Source organism: Pelodiscus sinensis, chromosome 5, assembly GCF_049634645.1.
Source record: "Pelodiscus sinensis isolate JC-2024 chromosome 5, ASM4963464v1, whole genome shotgun sequence".
Classification (NCBI taxonomy): domain Eukaryota; kingdom Metazoa; phylum Chordata; order Testudines; family Trionychidae; genus Pelodiscus; species Pelodiscus sinensis.
In genome coordinates, this window is record NC_134715.1 from 107345476 (window position 1) to 107361001 (window position 15526).

The 15526-nt window shown below is 41.7% G+C and overlaps 2 protein-coding genes across 7 annotated transcripts in view; one reads left to right on the plus strand and one right to left on the minus strand.

Annotated features, from left to right (window-relative positions):
* Positions 1-5774, plus strand: part of FBXL5 (F-box and leucine rich repeat protein 5) — a 45362-nt gene extending 39588 nt beyond the window's left edge. Inside the window, exon 11 of the mRNA XM_075930708.1 lies at positions 5116-5774. Within this exon, the coding sequence (XP_075786823.1) occupies positions 5116-5192 (77 nt within the window). The 3' untranslated portion in view covers positions 5193-5774. The remainder of the gene's footprint in view (positions 1-5115) is intronic.
* Positions 5775-12310: 6536 nt separating this feature from the next.
* CC2D2A (coiled-coil and C2 domain containing 2A) overlaps positions 12311-15526 on the minus strand; it is a 138861-nt gene continuing 135645 nt past the window's right edge. For all 6 annotated transcript variants that reach the window (XM_075930704.1, XM_075930702.1, XM_025178410.2 and 3 more), the window contains one exon: positions 12311-12544. In XM_075930704.1, coding sequence (XP_075786819.1) covers positions 12356-12544 — 189 coding nt within the window. In that variant the 3' untranslated portion in view covers positions 12311-12355. The remainder of the gene's footprint in view (positions 12545-15526) is intronic.

The window sequence follows — 15526 nt, forward strand, 5'->3', positions numbered from 1 at the left end:
TTGCTCTGTTTTGGTGATTACTGTGGTCATGTAGGCCCATGAGTCTGAGGCTAAGCGCTGGTAACAGGGAGGAGAGATTGTATTGGTCAATGTGCATAACAATCCATGATACTAAAGCATTGATGTGTGCATGTTCACACAAAGCACCACCTTCTTTTGTGTCCATGCTAATAGTAAGATGCTTTGTATGTTTCACTTCCTCCTTTGTGGAGGATGTGAGGATAGTTTTGTGTTGGTTTTGTTCCTTACTAGCTCACAGTAGTACCAAGAGAGTGAATTAAGCTTTGTACAGAGAATTAGGTTCCAATCTCACTTTAGAGAAACTGGTTGGTTGGTTTGTAAATGTTTGAGTATAACTGAAGAATTTGGGTTTCTCTGAGGGGAATGTTTGACTTTTCGATTTTTGCTTTAGTTATTTTCACTGCATGTTCTCAGTACTGTCTCCTCTACATTGACTTCTGCCCACCTTATGCTAATGAGGAGACAGATAAGCCACAGTGACCCAATATGCCTATTTTGATAACAGTGAGAAGTGCAGAGCCTCAGAGAACAGTTGCAGCTATTGTTATGCATTTAGTGTAGGTGAATGAGTGTCTTAAGACCATTTAAAAAAACCTTTTGTCATCTTCCCTCAATTGTCTTTATTAAATGTAGATTTTGAAGACTTGCTGTAAAGGACAGGTCCTCAGATAATAGAGGAGTATTTCACTTCTCTAAAATGTGAGCAGTTAGGTTCTCATAATGGTAGATATACTTGCCCAATCATCTCATCCTCCTTTTGGGATTATTTGGTTAGAAATGGGGCTAAATTGGGGGGAATCTTGAGGGCTCTGTGAACTAATGAGTGTGTATACTAGACTATTTTATTGTTGTAACACTCAAAAGCTTCAGTCAGAATTGAGTCCCACTGTGCCTGATGCATTAAAAATTCATATGAAGTAGGGATGTTAAATTTAGTTTAATCAACTAATCAGCAAGTCGATGGATTTTCTAGCAGTTTGTCGATAAGTGGGGGAGCTGCAGCGGGGTTAGCTCCTAACAGCTGAAGCGCAGCAGGGATGAGGGGGACCAGCATGAGCTGGGCCAGCTGATTCCTGGCTTGCGCTGTGCTTTAGCCTTTAATGTAAAGGCCTGGAGTGCAGTGGGGAACCCGGCATAAGCTGGGAATCAACAGTCCCAGCTTGCGCCAGGTCCCCCACTCCTGCATTTCTGCTTTTTAAAGGTATTAAGAGCTGGTAGTACATTTAAAAAGCAGAGGCACAACGTCTGGGACTGGGTGCGAGATGGGAATCTGCTGATTCCCGGTTTATGTTCAGTTCCCTGCTGCCTCCCCTGCCCTTGCAGAGGTGGTGCTAGGAGAAACTGGCTTTTGAGATGGCTCCTCCCAACTCCGGCTCTGCTCCCCTCCCTTTCTGCTGTCTCTGATAGAGGCAGCAAGGAGGGTGAAGCAACTAGTTGAGAGACTAGTTGACTATCTGATAAACTTTTGCTTATCGGATAGTTGACTAGTCTCTTATATCCCTAATATGAAGTTATGGTTCCTGCCCCTAATGCTTTGCTCTCTGATACAGTCAAAATGCAACAAGTAAGTGTAACAAAAGAGAGGAGGCCAGGGAGGAGAATATTACACAGTTATATAACTTATTTAACTCTGTAATATTGAGTGAGATAACACAGTTACATAAACTAACTGCATACTTTGATGATTGTGAATTACTTAATTGTTCTTTAAAAATCAGAAATCCCCACTGTATTTATGTAACATCATCTGTATAGCGCTTTTCATCCTGAAGCCACGTTACTTTATCTCTGTGGCAGAGCTGTAACAGTAGAAGCAAAGCTAAGATGAAAAGTTAAGTCTAATCTGACTTCCATTGAACTACATCTGACTACATTGACCTCAACTGGAATGGGATAGGATCCTAATACTGGAGGTAAAGGTAGGGATGTCAGTGTGTAGATGACTATATGATTAACTGACAAGCCCAGGCTTACCAGTTAATCCTGTCAACTACACGCATTCCATCCCCCTTGCTGCCTCTGTATCAGAGGCAGCGTGGGGGGGGGGGGGGGGGGGAGTCGGTGCCCTAGAGGCAGCAGCGTGGAGGGTGAGGGGGCAGGTGGGAGCGCAGGGAGTTGGCTTTTGTGTTGGCTCTCGTGTGCTGGCTCTGTGGATCGCCCCTTCTCCCCCGTATAGAGGCAGAGGAGGGCAGAGGTGATCAATCTTAAAAGCTGGCTACCCCCAGCACCTTTTCCATGGTGCGACCTGTCCCCTTCCTTCCCATGCTGCTGCGGAGCAGCCTCTGTTCATGGGGAGCTTGGATTCCCCACTCTCCTGGACAGGGGCTGTGCCAACCCGTGCTGCTGCTACTCGGTCAGAGGCAGCAGTGCAGGGTGGCAAGCAAGCCAGGCTGCATGGGAAGCTGATTTTTAAACCAGCTCCCCTGGTGGACTGGCTCCTGCCTCTGATAGAGGGACAGCAGCACTGGGTGGCAGGGGCTCCTGTGGAGGGGAGGGGGAAGCCAGAACCGCATTGGCTGCTGGCCCTGCCTCTGGAGACTATTGAGTAGTTGTGTAACCAATAAAATTGAATGTGGTTATACGACTATTCAATTACACACTATCTAACATCCCTATTTTAACATCCTTACTTGGTATCCTGTTTATGCTCTGCATCTCAGTTCCTGCACCTTCTCTTTTCTCGGGCTTCCTCAGTGCTCTCATTGCTTCTTTCCATTGAATCTAGAATGCAGCTGCTAAAATGATCTTCTTTATCAGTTGTTACGATCATGTCGGCCTTCCTAAATGAATTCCTAAGTGATTTCCTGTTCTTCACAATGTGTTTTTTCAATGGCTTGTGCAAACCTGTCCCTCCTACTTCTTGGAGCTACTTGCTTTTGCTATTCCTCTGTTTTCTTCCATTCCGTCAGTGATGCCAGTCTTGATTGCTTTACCTGTCACTATTTCCATGTCTTCTTCCACCTCTTCCCCCCCCCCCCCCCCAATTCATGGAACATCTTCCCAAATTTAGTCTACCAAGCCACAACTGTCTTTTACTACTCCCAGCCCATTAACTCTTAGTTCTTTCATGTTGCCCACAAGAAATGAGTCTTATTAAAAACAATCATTCCCCCTCTGCCCCCAAGAAAGCAGTAATTGTAATTTTGCAAACCTACTGCTCTACTACTCTAATGCTGGTCCTTACCCTCACTTATTGCATCATGTCTAAAAGTAGGTTATAAGATCTTCAGGGCAGGCACCATGTACTTCTGTCTGTTCTGCAAAGCATCAAATGTGTTTTTGCATGCTGTGTGAACAATTACCACATCAGGGATAATTTAGGGAGATCAAATGTAATTTCTTAAATTGTTTGTTTTCTTAGGTGAGATCTCCTAAGGACTTTAATACTTGCCTTAACCAGTGGTTCTCAACCTTTACAGATGACTGAAATCCTTTCAGGAGTCTTGATTTGTCTTACCCCCAAGTTTCACCTCACTTAAAAATGACTTGATTTACAGCGTCTGACATAAACTTGCAAAATGTCATGGCATGCTATTGAAAAATTGCTTACTTTCTCATTGTTACCAAATAATTATAAATCAATTGGAATATAAATATTATAGTTACATTTAGTATAGCAGGTGATTGCAAAATTTTAGTTTGTATTGATTTCACTAGAGCCTTTTATGTAGCCTGTTGTAAAACTAGGCAAATATCCAGAGGGATTAATGTATCCTGTGGAAGACCTCTGCATACCCCAAGGGATACACATACCTCTGGTTTAGTATTAGTCAGGACCACAACCTTTTTTACCCTGTATAAGGGCTCAAAGAGTTGGCCATGATGTCCCAGCAGCATACTCATTTGAATAACATATTCTTGAACTGGTTATTGTATTCAGTGCTTATTAAAAAGTGGTTTACTATGGTGTGGTGTGCTATAGTCCACTCCAGAGGCAGCTGCTTTTTGTGATTACTGAAGTTATTCTTATATCACTTTGTTTTTCAAAGATAATGTCAGAAAAAATAATTAGCAATAAACTAAACTATTTGTTTAAATAACTTTCATCTGCATCCTCTTAAATTTGCTTTAATTTAGTAATACTTTGTGCAAATGTAGCATTGTATTTCCAAGCACTGCACAAAGATTAAATAACTTTTTACATATCTATGGATTGTTTAAGTATTTCATACTGTATCAGCTCATTGCTTTATCTTGGATCAAAATTTGGCACAGTGATTAGAAAGTTGATCAGAAACATTACTGTAAAATGGCACTTTGTCATTTTACCTTTTCAGGTCAGTTGTCTGATGAACACAGGTTTTTGTTTTAAACACCGTGGAGCTGATGTCTTGCAGACACGTCATGTGTATTTTATTCTGCCTTATACAGATTCTTATTTATGATGTATGTAGAAAACAGATTTCCAGACACCAGGTTTTGCTTTCAGTGTGGAATCTAAATAAATCATTTTATTTGGGAACTTACCACTTTTGATTTAAGTTACTGCTTGAGAGCAAGTGGTGCCAGAGACACACGGATGCTATTGTCAGTGCATAACTTTTCTGATTGTAATTACATTCTAAAATGTATTAAAAGTACTAAAAATACATTCTTATGTTTTTATTTGTATTTTCAGTGTATTGAGGGGAAAAGGTGGGTTCTGGAGAGCTTTTCACAATCTCACTATTAAAATTGTACTTGTGTGGTTATGTTGGAAGCCAGACTCAAGTGAATTTGAATGGAAAAAAATGTGGAAATGTGTCTGAAAGGGTTAAAAAAATACAGTTATATCAGATGAATCTTGTAGTATGAAAGGTAATGAAGTCAGGTTGCTTTCTATATTATGTGCTGTTTTTGATATTTTAATGTAAAGGTGTAACCGCAAGTGTTTGGGTGGGAATAAGGCATCAGCCAAATTAGAGTGGAAAATCAGTGAGCTGCATTTATACAGGGATACTCATGGAGGTTTGTTTTCAGAATTCTTCAGTTCTAAACTCATGTTCCTTGGGGCAGAATCAGCTAATTCATAAATAACCAGGTTGCCAAGACAATCCTAATGATGGACAAAAAACCCTGTTTTCCTCCTTTCACATTTGTTCTGTTTTTATGCAGGTCCTCATGCTGAAACTGCCAGTGGATGCCAGAACTTGCAGTGTGGTTTTCGGGCCTGCTGCCGCTCTGGTGAATGACCCTTGACTTCTGATCTTTCAGTCTACTTCATTTAGCTGAGCAGGCTTCCTATCATGCACTTTACTTACAGTCCACATATTGTGTTAATATCTCTTTGGGAGTGTGATTTATTATACTAGCCCCACCCTCACCCCACAACTTAAAATTTTAATTGAGTAAACTGTACAGTGTTGTAACAATCTCTCAAGTTTCATTTTGGTTTCAAAGGTGTTGGGTATTATTTTACTTACTGTATTGGGGATGGGTAAATGCTCATCTATTTTTCCCCCACAATGCCACTTCTCTCAAAGTTTGGCACTTCTATATTGTTCATTGGATTATTTAGTGCTAAGTGAGTGGGACTTACCGTTCTTTTATTTTTTAAATCCACAAATACAATATAAAGCTTTGCAAATAATTTGAAATGTATTTTTTTTCATTTTATTGATGATGTACATCTTTAAAAGTGTTGTTTCTTCCCATTTCCCAAAATTCTTCCTTTATACTTGCAAAATTAGGGAAAGATGCACTTTCCTATAGCATTGATTTTGTATTTGGGCTTGAAAAGTATATTCAAATAAAACATTCCCATTCACACCACAGTTTTACCTAGCATTTGAAATATATATTTTTAAAATGTAATGTCAAAATGTACAGTGTCAGACCAATTAATACTGCCCGTTTTATGCAGTGGACTCCATAAATCATTTGTGTATGTACTGTATTTACAGAGCGGCCTCAATCATCTCCCATTATAAAACCTGTTAAGATGGTGAATTTTGAAAGGGATTTTCAAATAATTAAATTTTTAATGTTATAAACAAATATAAAATAAACAGAGCTTTGAGGACTTTGATGGTGATAAATAATCTACATGAATTGGAATACAGGGAGTCCAGTAGTTGACAAGTGTATATTGGAGTCAGGGTAGGAACCAAATCTTCTGTTACAAACAAGATCTATACATTTTTATTAGTGTTACAGGAAAAGATAAAGCATTAATAAATACACTGTATTTATGTTCTGTATTTATTTGCTGTGTGTTGCGAGTACCTAAGGTTTGAAGGAGGCCTCCCTTACCCTTGGCAAGTAGTTCAAATAAAGTAAACGGAAGTTTCTTTGGCTTCTTCATTAAAACCACATGTTAAATGTAGGTGGATGGAACGATAATTTAATAATGCCTTGGTGCTGGCAGGCAGTAATTCTGAAGACATCAGTGTGGTCTAGTGTTTGAGCAATCGTTATATTCTCAAAAAAAATCATGTTATTTCTCAAAAAGAAATAAAATGTTTTTTAAGTACATTAGAAGCAGGAAGCCTGCTAAAAAACCTGTGGGTCTCCTAGATGATCGAGCTATAAAAGGAGCAATCAAGGACGATAAAGCCATTGCGGAGAAACTAAATGATTTCTTTGCTTCAGTCTTCACAGCTGAGGACGTTGGGGAGATTCCTGAATCTGCACCGTCCTTTGTGGGTGATGAATCTGAGGAACTGTCCCGGATTGAAGTGTCATTAGAGGAGGTTTTGGAACAAATAGAAAAACTTAATGTTAACAAATCTCCGGGACCGGATGGCATTCATCCAAGGGTTCTAAAAGAGCTCAAATGGGAAATTGCTGAGCTATTATCTGTGGTTTGTAACCTATCTTTTAAATCGGCTTCCGTACCTAATGACTGGAAGGTAGCCAACGTGACACCAATATTTAAAAAGGGCTCTAAAGGCGATCCTGGCAATTACAGACCGGTAAGTCTAACTTCAATACCGGGCAAATTAGTCGAAACAATAGTAAAGAATAAAATTGTGAAGCATGTAGAAGAACATAATTTGTTGGACAAAAGTCAACATAGTTTCTGTAAAGGGAAATTTTGTCTTACTAATTTGTTACAGTTCTTTGAAGGGGTTAACAAACACGCGGACAAGGGGGATCCAGTAGATAAAGTATATTTGGATTTTCAGAAAGCCTTTGACAAGGTCCCTCACCAAAGGCTCTTGTGTAAATTACATGGCCATGGGATAAGAGGGAAGGTCCTTTCTTGGATTGAGAACTGGTTAAAAGACAGGAAACAAAGGGTAGGAATAAATGGTAAATTTTCAGATTGGAGAGGGGTAACTAGTGGTGTACCCCAAGGGTCAGTCCTGGAACCAATCCTTTTCAACTTATTCATAAATGATCTGGAGAAAGGCGTAAGCAGTGAGGTAGTAAAGTTTGCGGATGATTCAAAACTGTTTAGGATAGTCAAGACAGAAGCAGACTGTGAGGGACTCCAAGAAGATCTCACCAAACTGAGTGATTGGGCAACAAAATGGCAAATGAAATTTAATGTGGATAAGTGTAAAGTAATGCACATCGGGAAAAATAACCCGAGCTACACGTACAGTATGATGGGGGCTAATTTGGCTACGACAAATCAGGAAAGAGATCTTGGCGTTATCGTGGACATTTCTAGGCATGTTAGCATGTAGATGTTTGAACAATTAACCAATAAGCCTCTGGTAGAGAGAGGCAGCATGGTGGGAGGGTGAGGGGGCAGGCTGGAGCTGGTACATGTGGGAAGGTTCCTTTCAAACCAGATTCCCGTGCTTATCTGCTCTAGTGGAGCCACTTGCCTCTCCATGCTGCTGCTCGGACAGAAGCTGCTCTGTGAAGGTTGCCAGAGCAGCATCTGGCTGCTGTTGCCGTTCACTACTGCTTCTGTGTTGGAGGCAGCAGTGCAGGATGGCATGGGGACCTTGGGAGTGGGAAGAACTCGTTTATTCTGTAATTATCCATTTTGGACATACTAGTGCCTTCTCTGGAGCATCTGTAATCAAGTGCTATTGGAGGATATCAGGCAACATAGTGGGTCCTAAAATCTTGTATTGGCAGGGAGATGGATTTTTACATCTCTTTCCTTTAGATTCTGTAGTACTGTTAGTTAAAATTGCTATCCTTCGCTTCTTGACTGGCCTGGTTTATTTCTGATGAATATGTTCTTGTTTTAGTCAGTGTCTGGGTTCTGATCTCATTTCCTTTCATCTGTAGGTTCAATTATTTAGAGTCTCTGTTCTTCATTACAGCTAGTTTAGCAGGAATATTTAAAAATATGAATTCTCAGAAAGGATTTTCACCATTCTCTGAGCCTTCTAGGGCCTGTTGGCTAGAGCTTTCTTGAGTCCTTGTCCCTTCCATCAGCATCACCAATGTTCTGAGGGCAAGGATAAACATTTCAGTCCCTCCCAACTCTGTGCCACAAAATGATGTGACCCTTTAATCTTGCCAGAGCTGCTGCTTTTTTCTTAGTGCTGTTTGGCTATTTGTGCTTTTCATTTTTGGATTACAGTGGAAATGGAAAAAATATTAAAAGCCAGGATTTAAAGATGGTTGTCCATCTTACTGGCATTCACCAACCACATTCAGTGCCTGGGAGAAGATGGTTTGCTATTTGGATCTTCATTCTGGCAAACCCAGAACCTATAGGAAGAGAGAGAATGACCTGTAGCTCATATTCCTGTAGGAATTCCCCAGCAGATCCAAGGTCAAAAAGTTTCAGCACCTGTGGCTCCAAGCAGCAAAGAACCAAATGTACCAGACTTATGTACCTGGCCAAATGGAAACCGTTTTCATGCTGGTGCCTACAGCACAACTTGGATCCTCTCTCTACCTCCATGCTATAGTGCTTGACTATCTGGTATCCTTGGAGCAACAAGGCCTGGTGACCTCTTTGCCTGCATCTGGTGGCTATCTCCGCCTTTCACCCAGGGGAAGCAGGTGGCAGTGTTCTTGAGTCCCTTAGCTGGGCATTTTTCAAGGAGAGGGATGGGCTTCATCCTCCAGCACAACCTGCCCTCTTTTCTTGTCCTCTGCTCTAATGTGTCCCCCATTTGAGCCATTAGCTACATGCTCCTTGCTCTGTTTGTCTTGGAAGGTGATTTTCCTGGTTGCCATCAACTCTGCTAGCAGGGTCTCAGCACTTCGGAGCCTCTATACCCTGTTTTTCACAAGAAGGATCAGCTTTGCCCTCACGTGGATGTTCTCCCAAAGGTGGGTCTCCAGCTTCCACACAGGTTCTACCCTAACCCTCATTGGAACGCCTGCACTCCCTTGACATGAGATGTGCACTAGCATTCTACGTCAAATGGACCAAGCCTTTTCATAAGACATTTTAACTGTTCGTAACGGTGGGTCGGGTAAAGGGACAGCCAGTCTCACCATAGTGTATATCCTCCTGGATCACCGTGTGCATCTGCACTTGTTACTGTTTGGCCAAGATCCCTCCACACTACTAACTGTGTACTCCACATGAGCGTAAGCATCTTTGGCCGCATTCCTGGCTCATGCAGCCCTGCAGATTTCCTGGAGGAGTACAACTTGGTGTTTGGTACATGCCTTCACATTGCACTATGCTGTTGTGCAGGCAAAGTCTTATGAATCACCTAACTGAAATACATATGAGCAAGTACTCGAAGGAAAAATGGTTACTCACCTTTGTGACTTATTCTTTGAGATGTGTTGCTGACATCTGTTCCACCCTTCCTTCCCCACTGTCAGGGTCTCTCATAGGATGTTGTAGGAGTTCCACAGCTGACCCAAGGGGTAGCAGCTAGTGAAAAACTTTCCAATAGTCATGCATGTGGACACATCTAATTGGAATAGATATGAGCAACACAGCTCGAAGAACAACAGTTACAAATGTGAGTAACCATTTTTTCCCCAAATGTTGACTGTGGCCACCCTAATCCCTTCTCTGTTCAGACTAAGCAACAATGTGGCTAGTTGTGCTGTGCTAACCCTTGTCTGCCTACTGTGCACACACTTAGGGAGGAGGTAGAACATGGAAGGACAAAGGCCCTCTTGGTCAGGTGCCATGTGCCAGGTTCTCACTGCAGTAGTCCCAAACTAGAGCACTGGTGGGAGGCATCAGGAGCTGTTCTGTCTTGTTATCCAGCCCACCTGGAGACTAGGTCTTAAAACTGCAAGAAAGAAGCTGATCTGGACACACAGCTAAAGTCAGGTTCTGCAATACAAAGGCTGCCTTCTCTCAGGCTGGGCCCTATTCCCTGAAGGGCTGATACAGCAGGGCAGAGCAGTGAGGTGTTCTCTTAACTAGTTGCTGCCTGTTTGTGGTGCCATTGGCTGCAAGGCAACCCCTTCTGATGGCAGAGACAGATCTCTCTCCTGCAGTGAACTGCACCTTTTGGATGAACTCCAGTCCCAACCCACAAAGGCTGGGAATAGCACTCAAGTGATGCTTCTTCTTTGAGCCCTGCCTGGCTTTGCTGTTGAGCAACACCCATACTGTGACTCACCTAAGTGGGCACCTCGCCTGCAACCAAAAATTGCAGTGTCACTGCAGAAGAGAGATCTGTTGCCTAACTGTGATTGAGCAGGCAATAGCTAGTCAAAAAGACATGCCACTGCTCTGCTGTGCTACAGCAGCACTTCAGAAACCAGGGCCTAATGGAAGGCAGAAATCTGGGAAGGGAGCATATGACCCCATGTGCCCTCTAGTCACCCCTAACTATAGATTTGAGGTGAGGGTTTTTTTAAATTGTTGATATTTTTGCAGCACCTCTGCAGTCTCTAGGTATCCCTTCGGATCTGCAGTCCCTAGTGTGAATTTGCTGTGGAAGAAACTGAGATGGTGATGGTACTGTGCCCCATCTAGCCTTTTCTCATGCTTGCTCATGTTTTAAGGGCAATAGGATGGGGACCACTCTGCCAGAAGAAGGTACTACTGGAAAGCACCAGAGTATCGGAATATGCAGAGCCATTTCTAGGAATTCTGGTTAAAAAAAGTAACTTTGATTTTGTAATGAGGATGGCATTAACAAATCCATGTAGGAGTGGAGATGGGGAAATGTGACCATAGCTTTTTTGGTAACTGCCTTAAATTAGTAATTTTTATATCTGTCCAGTGACGGATAAATACTTCATCTCTGCTCATGGTAAAGTATTAAATTGCAGGGAATGTTTGTACAGGTTGACCCTCTCTAATCTGGCACCCTCGGGACCTGACTGGCACTGAATCAGAAAATTTGCTGAACCACAGGAGGTCAGTATTGTATAGCAGCATTACCAACACTTCCACTGCTAAGTGGGCTCTTAGAAGACATTCAGGGGGTGAATTAGAGCTAAATAACAGCACAGAATGCTGAGAGCCAGGACTAATGGTTATAAGAAACTTTATGGAACGGCAGGAAGCTTAGCCACACCCATGATACGTGGACATCTGGCTAACTAAAATCATGCCAGACCATGGATATCGCCAGACCTGAGGTTCAATCTCTACAAAGATACTTTACCATTAACTTTTTTTGTGAAATACTTGCAAAGACATAACTTTTTTTTAAAAAGAAGCAAACTAGACCTAAAAAACTCTTATACACTTCATATAGTGATCGCTCCTGAAATGTTTCTCATAAAAAAAGGTAGCATTTGTTAGTGCAGAAACAGCCCTCACCCCTATGAAGTTTTATGAGAGTAATTCTGCTCTGTTACTATTTTTGTGTGAAAGATGCCATTATGTTTAGCAGTAACTTCTGTGAAGAATACTACTACTAAAAGAACAAACATAACAATTCTTCAAGTGCCTGATTCTTTCATACACACTAATTAATTTAATTGAGCCAATGTAGTCATGGAAGGATAAGGAATAGCACCGGTCCAAGCTGTTCACTAGTCTCTTAACGGAAGTAATTTCACTGGAGAGCCAACAACAGAGGATGCATACAGGTTAATGTTAGCTGAAAGGGGGTAGGTAGACTTCTCCTCTTATTTTTAACCCAAGCTGTTGAGACTGTGCCTGGATGGGAAAGCGGGTGAAGCTATGTCTACAATTAACATCTCTGGGAAGCCAGAGGGTAGGGGCTGCCACTATACTAGCATTTTATTCTCTCAGCTCTGTACAAACTGGAGAACAGCTCCACCCCATATGGAATGTTTCATAGAATATGGAGACAAGCGCCAGCATGTACACGATTTTTTATGTAGGCACAAACCAAGGACTGCAATGCTCAAAATATCTGCCCCGGCAATACCCAGAATGCTAATATGCTTTGTTTCATCTTCCCTGGTGGGGGTGTGAGCAATACTCAAAAGAAATCCTTTACATAAAACTGATTTTTTTTTTTTTACAGCAAAACATTTCTCTGACATGGTGTTGCTGTCTCATTTAATGCCTTTATTCCAGCATAGACTTTTTTTTTTATCTATTACGTGCAAGTGAAGCAATGTAAATCCACACAGAGAGAACATTGTTGGGATAAGCATGAACGTATACCGCTAGAGCAAATTCTGCATTTGAAATGTCGATGTTATGGACTCCAGTACTATGTACAGCTTCTATTAAAGGTTTAATTTCAGAAAATGGCATATGAATAGGAAATCCAGTAACCTGGGGGGAGAAGTTAGAGAGAAAAAAACATTAGTGAGACATTACAGTTTCTTTCTCATGAAGTGAAGTGTGTTACACCAAGGAGGGAAATTTAAAAAGCTACAATTATGGCTATTGCACGTAATTTCACTATGGATGGAAACTCAGCTTTACTTTGACAGAGCACTTATAACTGGCCTGAGGCAAGATTATTTCCTGATGAATAACTTGGCTACTTCACATTAAAAGGAATGTCCCTCCTGACTAACTTCAAGAATTTTACAGTGTAGGTTGGACTCCCTTATCTGGCACCCTCAGTATCTGGACCGGTCCCAAACAAGGTGATTTGCTGGTCCTGAGGAGGTCCCACCCAATATGGCCTGTGGTGTTCTGATGCCCACAGCTAGGGCTCCAGTCTAGCCCTGCTGCTGCCTACCTGGCTGGGGCTGGAGCTCTGCAGCCAGGGACAGAGCGCCCTGGGTCTCTCAACTGTCTACAACAGAGGGGCCAGAGCGCCCTGATGCACCGTCCATGCCTCTCTGCCTTGCCCTCTGGCTCCCAACTGAGTGTGTAGGCCCCCTCCTGATCCTGCCCCACAGCCCGACCTCCCTATACCTGAGCTCTGCTGGACTGACCAGAGTCCCAGTTAAGGGAGGTACAACCTGTACTTTAGTGCACCATCTTATATGGTCAACTACTGACACTTGAAAACCAAATGTCACTTATCTACAAAATAATTTTTGGGATCCTGTGAGGCAAGGCTCTGCATGCTTGCAGTTTTGCTATCAAAACCCGACTGTTTGGACAGCTGACCGTGAGTTTAGATGCCTGTGACACTTTATTATTATGACTAGAAATGCTCTGCTAATAAAAATGAATTATTGGCAGTTACTAGGAAAATTGTTAGCCTATTGGGGCTATTCTGAGTTATGTGCTTTGTCTAAAACACGTAGGATTATGGATTAATTGCCAGATTAAAACTGGTTAACTTATTTGAGTTAAAATGGTGATCAATCACAAGTTAATCGCACTGCTAAACAATAGCAAATATTTTGGGATGTTTTTCTATATTTTCAGTTACAACGCAGAATACCAAGTGTACACTACTCATTTTATACGTTTAACAAATATTTCAACTGTAAAAATGATAATAGTATTGTTCAGTTTACCTCAGATAAGTACCGTAGTGCAATCTCTTTTACTGTGAAAGTGCAGCTTAGGAATATACATTGCTTGAGTGCAGTTATATTACAGTGTAAAACTGTAGAGTCCACAAGTGCCACTCAGTTCCTCTTTTAGTTCTGCCAATTGTTAAGAGAACACGCCTATTTGTAGGAGATAGTACCACCTGCTTTTTATTTGCAATGTCACTTGAAAATGAGAACAGGCATTCACAAAGTATTACGTTTTTAACACATTTGTTAAAAATGTGTATGTTCCTTGGTGCTTAGCCACCATTCCAGAAGACATGCTTCCATGCTGATGATGCCCATTTAAAAAATAAAGTAAATTACATTTGTGACTCAGCTCCCTTGGGGGAAGAATTATGTATCTCCTGCTCTGTGTTCTACCTGCATTCTGCCATATATTTCATATTATAGCTGTCTCAGGTGATGACCCAGTCCATGGTGTTCATTTTAAGAACACTTTCACATCAGGTCTGACAAAACTCAAGGTACTAACTGAGATTTCCAAAGATAGCTACAACACTTGACTAAGGGTGTAAAAATTGAAAAAAAAAAAAATGTAACCAATAAAAATTCTATTGGTTACACAGTTAACTGTTCCTATTTGCTCCATCTATCAGAGGCAGCAAAGTGGGAGAAAGGGAGGTACTTCAAAGCTACAGCACTGCCCCTTTGAAATGCTGTGGAGGTGTTTCAAAGGGGCAGCACCACATGGAGCCCTGAGTCAGCTCCCTGTGGCATTTCAAAGGGCAGCACCGCACAGCTGACCCAAAGATCAGCTGTGTGATGCTGCCCCTTTGAAACGCCACCATGGGGTTTGCATGGGGCTTGGCGTAAGCTGTGGTCTCCCCAGCTGATCCCGGGTTTCATGGAAATACTGCGTGGAGCCTGGGGTCAAGTGGGGAGTCTCCAGCTGATCCCAGGTTCCGCATGGCATTTCAAAGCGGCAGTGCAGCATGGAGCCCAGAGTCAGTGGGGGACTCTTGTACATTTCAAAGCTAGTATGCTGCCTGCAGCCCGGAGTTAGCGGGACTTCCTGCTAGTCCCGGGCTGCATGTAGAGTTCTGCATTCCTCCTTTGAAGGAGCCAAGTGGCGGCTCTTGTACATTTCAAAGGAGGAATGCAGAAGTGCCTATTGATGCAATTTCCATCGTCTAGTCAACTACTTGACTAATAAATACTCGATATTTAACATCCTTGGTGAGTTCAACGTTCATGAGATTCAACTACAGTACTTGTTATAGGTGAATTGAAAAACACTATTTTTTAAAATGCAAATCAAAAAGTGAGCACTGTATCGTGTGGTAATTGAAATCATATATATTTTAAACATAAAACATTGAACAGCTAAATGGCATTATTTTGCATTGTGATTAATTGCAATTTTGTAAATTGATTGACAGCCTGAATAAAAAGTTTTGAGGGAAACTGCTTTGGAGCAGTCAGCATAAGCTCTTTTTTGGGCAAGGTTCTGATGTTTACATTTTCTCCGTCAGCTGAACCAAACAAAGGGCCCCCCCAAAGCCTGGCTTATTATCAATCACTTCAAAACGGTTTCAAACTTTACAAAATAAATTTTCCAGAGCAGTGGAAAGAATCTTAACTCCAGCTCTAGGACAACAGACTAGTCTAAGCTCATTAGGGCAGATTAATATTTATTTGTTGCCTTGTTAAGCATCTAATATTGGCTGCTGGTGACAGTGTATACTGGTCTTGTACCAAAGGCATAGCACATTATGACAGTTCTTCTGATATTAAGTGACCTTCTTAATTAAGCACCAGTGATTTGATTTATTAATGTTCCTCATAGTGCACT